This window comes from Acanthisitta chloris, unplaced genomic scaffold (genome assembly GCF_000695815.1).
Source record: "Acanthisitta chloris isolate BGI_N310 unplaced genomic scaffold, ASM69581v1 scaffold7318, whole genome shotgun sequence".
NCBI lineage: Eukaryota > Metazoa > Chordata > Aves > Passeriformes > Acanthisittidae > Acanthisitta > Acanthisitta chloris.
In genome coordinates, this window is record NW_008685278.1 from 10,055 (window position 1) to 14,447 (window position 4,393).

A 4,393-nucleotide genomic window follows, 5' to 3' on the forward strand; every position below is an offset into this window, starting at 1 on the left:
GCTCCATTGTGACCTTCTTGTAGAAAGCAGAGTGTGATTCATCAAGGTCCCAGCACTGGCTGCTGTGGAGTCACAGGGGAGGAGCCCAGGAGAGGTCACACTCATGGGAGAACACTTCCATGGCAAGATTGTGTGGTCATTGGCATTTTCATAAAACACAGAGAATAGTGCAGTTGTAAAGAGGAAATCCTCATCCTGCTCTTTTTGGTTTGTCACCTTGCACCAACCAAACAGCCTCTGAATCCTCACATCAGTCCTCTGGAGGCTGAGGACAGCAGAAGTTACCCAGGTTGTCTTGTGAGGCACAGCAGCTATTCCAAGTTCTGTCCCTCACCTCAGTGCCTGTGTTCTGTACAGCAAGGCAAGTGATGGAAAATGAGCAGCACTTCCTGTTGAGTGTCCACGCGTTTCGAGTCGCAATCATGGAACCCCAGAATGTTGGGGTTGGAGGGAACTTGGAGATCATCCAGTTCCAAGCCCCTGCCATAGCAGGGATACCACTCGCTGGCTCAGGTTGCTCATCCAGCATCTCAGGTGAAAGAAAAGGCTGAAGAGTTGGTCTGTTGGCTGATGCGTGGAGGCCACCATGACACAGGTGTTGCTTTCTAGGACTTGTCTGCAGCCTCTCAGGCTCCTAGGGGTTGTGTTTCCAAAGACAAAATGCAGTTTGTAGGAATGAATAACAAGGTTATTCCCAATGTCATTAAATTCTGAATAATATCCTGTTCAATATTTAAAAAAAGAGACCCAACGAGACTGGGAACTCCTCTAAAGTTTGAACCAGTAAATAATAGCCACTTGTAGAGTGATTGATTTGCAGAGACTTACTGAGTGCTTTAAATATATCAGAGTCAGGTTATCTGTGCCAACCCAAAATTCAGATAGGAGGCTTACGACATGGAGATATGGACTCGCTCGAGTCATGAAGGAAAGTTCTGTCAAGTGTTTCCCACACCTCCAGCAAGATATAAAAGTTGAAGGTCTCTGGGATTTTCTTACGTTCTTAGGTTCTGCAGCCTCTTGTCCTCACCTGAAAGAAAAATGGACAAATTGGTGAGTATCTCTGCTGGGGCTGAACTTTTAATACTGTTTCTCATTTTGAAAACCAAAAGGCTAGAGAAGAAGATGCTCAAGTAAGCGGCACAGTACAGGGACTAATATGAGCTGTGTCTTGTTTCTTTGGGTGGTTCAGTTGGAAAATTGCATTTCTTGGGTCAATGCAGCCAGTGGAAGCATCACTTGAGCAAAGAAGGCAGAACTGGTTGCAGTTCAGAAGGTGGAACTGGTTATGGGTTAATGATTGCAGTTGTAGAGGCAAAGCAAGAAGCAACATGGCATCAAGGAGGGACTTCTGAAAATGCAAAAAGTGGAATGGTTAAGTTGTTCTACTTTTTCAGTGAAGGCAAAAGAGCCCAACAGTAACTTTTCCGATGAAGAATTGTAGTTGGTTTCAATTAGTGCATGTGTTAAGTGGGTATTTTTTCAAACTGGGGCTGCAACTCTTCCCTTAGTTCGTGGACTGGGGTGTTCTATGGCACTGCTGAGTGAGAATGTGATTCCTTTTACAGGCTGCAGTCCTTGTTTGGCTGGGGATCCTGTGCACTCAGACTTCTGCACTGCAAGTGAGTAGACTGCTGAGCCTTCTCCTGCCTGTGCTCGTGTGAAATGCTTTGGGTCCCTGGGCAGGGGGCGAAGAGAATAGGCAGAAAAACACAGAAGAATCTAACAAGTTGCTTATTGCCAAGTGCAGAGAAAAAGAACTTTTGCCAGAGGTGACAATCAGGCCAAAGAGGTGACTCTGAGCAGGTGCTTAGTAACAAGGAATCTGGAGGACATAGGCCCCCTTAGCTCAGGCTAAAACTGGGAGACTGGTGCAGCCTCTCACCAGTCCCTGCTGCCACACACACAATGACTGGGGTGCCCCGTGCTGCTTTTCTTTAGCCTGCAGGAGGTTCTGTTGCATGACTGAGTTCCACCTCAAGAGCCTCCTGAGACTGCTTGAGGTTTCTTAAGGGATTTATTGTCCATATAAAGCAGAAAGTGTTGGGTTTTCTTCACCTGTTCAAGACATAAGCCAGGTGATGAGCAATGGTTTTGTGCTCTTCTCCAAAGACCTTTCTCCTGAGGAACCCTGGCAGTAACTATGTCACTGGGACTATGACCATCCACAGCGAGGAGCACATCGTCGACGTCCACGTCCGCTCCGGGGTGTACTCCTCTGATACCATTTTTGACTACTCACATGTAAGTAAATCAAAGAATCTGCCTCAGCTTAATCTCTGCAAATTTACCTTAGTGTATTTTCCCCACGTGCTGTCCTGAAACCTGTCTCTTTGAAGACTCCTCTCACCTTTCCTCCTCTTGGGCCATCCCCTTGTTTCACCCACATGATGGGTCAGTTGAAAAGACTTGCAATGAAACCTGTGGTGGCAGTTCATGAAAGTGAGAAGAATTCCACTGAGCTTGATGAGGTCAGAGTTGGGGCTGGGCTGACAGCACTCGTGTGCAGTCAGAAATGACACTTCCAGTCAGCCACTGGAACAGGCTGCTCCATTCCCAGTGGTGCCAGTGGAAATGCAGAGCCATTCCACACCAGCAGCCTCTTAACCACTTGGTGTTCCTTCCAGACTAGAGAGTAGAGAGTACTTCCAGACTAGAGAGTGGAGAGCATCGAGTAATATGAATGGTAGCTATTTTTAATTAGGCAATTAACTCCAACTCTTTTCCTCCCAGGGGTATATTGCAACTAGGTTGTTTTCCCGAAACGCCTGTTTTATCATGAAAATCAAAAAGGAATACATCCCAGAGCTGCAGGAGATTGGACGTTTGGCCTTCGAAACACAGGTGACTTTGCAGTGAAACCCACCCTGGACACAAGCAAGGCTGGATGAGAGTGGCTGGTGTGGTTGGTGTGGTGTTAGGAATGTCTTTTGCTGTCTTAGCAATGATGCAGCTGATCTGCCAAGACAAAACTTCTAGGGAATATCATGTAGAACATTCTTTTAAGGTAATGAGCAATCATGCCTCCCCTGAGGCTTCACAGTGGGTTGTCAAGTTGACTAGAACTGTAAGATTCCCTGTCCTTGGAGCTGATGTAATGTGACTGTTTTAAGGAGATCACAATACAAGTTGAGTTAGGCTTTCCTTTTACTCATTGTCCTGATGAGATTTTGAGCTTGACATAGCTTGACAAAATACTTTTTGCAGAACAGAATTTAGATATCAATTTACTCTGACCAGACTTTGACTTCCCTGCTCAGGCTGAGGTCTCAAGAAGGTGACTAGAAGCATTGCCTGGAGGTGAACTGCAGTTCTGGCCAGTTTTGTGCCAGCCCAACTGTAGCTCATTTACAGCAAAACTCAGAGCCAAGTAACAGAACTTTTTATAGCAGTAATGTGGCTCAGGCTTGATGTGTTGGCAGAATCAGCATCTAGTGAATTTTGTTCCTGAATAGATTGAAAATATCTATCTTCCTTTAAAAACATGAAGCTTCTTTAGCTAAAGTTTTGTGTGAGACAAAGGAAGGTGATTTTAGATCTGGGAATTTTTCTCAAAGGGTGTCCAAGCAAAGTGAAACCAGAGCCACGTTACCAATGGTGTCTAACCTTTCCTTCTAGACCATGAGGAATGTATACTCTCCAAATAACGTGTGGGCCCAGTTTCGCTCTGGCAGTTCTGTGATTGGGAAGATCAAGGACTGGCTGCTCTATGGCAAACACATCGAGCAGCTCTGCACGGGTCTGCCCCTCTACCAGCTCGTCGCCACCGAACGTGAGTTACAACCCAGAGCACCTCCTGTCCTTTCAGCCTAAGTCCACCTTGGAGCTCCACAGACATTTCCTGCTGTTGAGTTACAGCAAAAATGTTTTGCACAGTTTTGAGACCAACAGGAGCCTTGAACAGGACCAAAACTGGGGGTTGATATTTATGCATTTGGGGTTTTCCTACAGGGATCTCGTCACTGATGATATCTTTATTTCTGTGTTTCTTTCAGCACAAGCTGGTGGCTGTGCCAGTGCAGGAATTCCAAGCATTTTGGGCCTCAAAATCTGTCAAGAACTCATTGCAACTGGATCTTGACATTTCTGCTGCAAGGAAAGGGCTTATTTCTCTGCATGCTGTTGTAGTAACCATGTTCTCCAGCTGAAACAGAACTCAGGTACAAGGCTCAACTTGCCTATCCAAAGCTTTGATGTATGACCAACCTATGATATGCAAATAAAGATAATGCCTTAATAAAGAAAGAAAATGCTTTGTCCTTTTTAGTCATCCAAAACCAGAACAGAGTTGAAGTGAGCCTTGCTAGCTTTGCTGCAGGAGAGACATGTTTCCCTTTGGTGCTTGGACTGCAGCACAGTCCAGTGTTGGTCTGTGCTTCATGCCAAGGAAGAA

The 4,393-nt window shown here is 45.7% G+C and overlaps 1 protein-coding gene across 1 annotated transcript; it reads left to right on the forward strand.

Moving 5' to 3' along the window:
* The first annotated feature begins 1,041 nt into the window (after positions 1 to 1,041).
* Positions 1,042 to 4,081, forward strand: LOC103806964 (gastrokine-2-like). The gene is made up of 6 exons (XM_009079678.1): positions 1,042 to 1,053; positions 1,569 to 1,622; positions 2,113 to 2,244; positions 2,734 to 2,844; positions 3,619 to 3,772; positions 3,996 to 4,081. The coding sequence occupies exons 1-6, from the start codon at positions 1,042 to 1,044 to the stop codon at positions 4,079 to 4,081; spliced, it is 549 nt and encodes a 182-aa protein (XP_009077926.1).
* The last annotated feature ends 312 nt before the right edge of the window (positions 4,082 to 4,393 follow it).

Coding starts and splice junctions, on each gene's coding strand:
- LOC103806964 (XM_009079678.1), top strand. Junction 1,623..2,112: donor CTCAGACTTCTGCACTGCAA/GTGAGTAGACTG, acceptor TCTTCTCCAAAG/ACCTTTCTCCTGAGGAACCC. Junction 2,845..3,618: donor GTTTGGCCTTCGAAACACAG/GTGACTTTGCAG, acceptor CTTTCCTTCTAG/ACCATGAGGAATGTATACTC.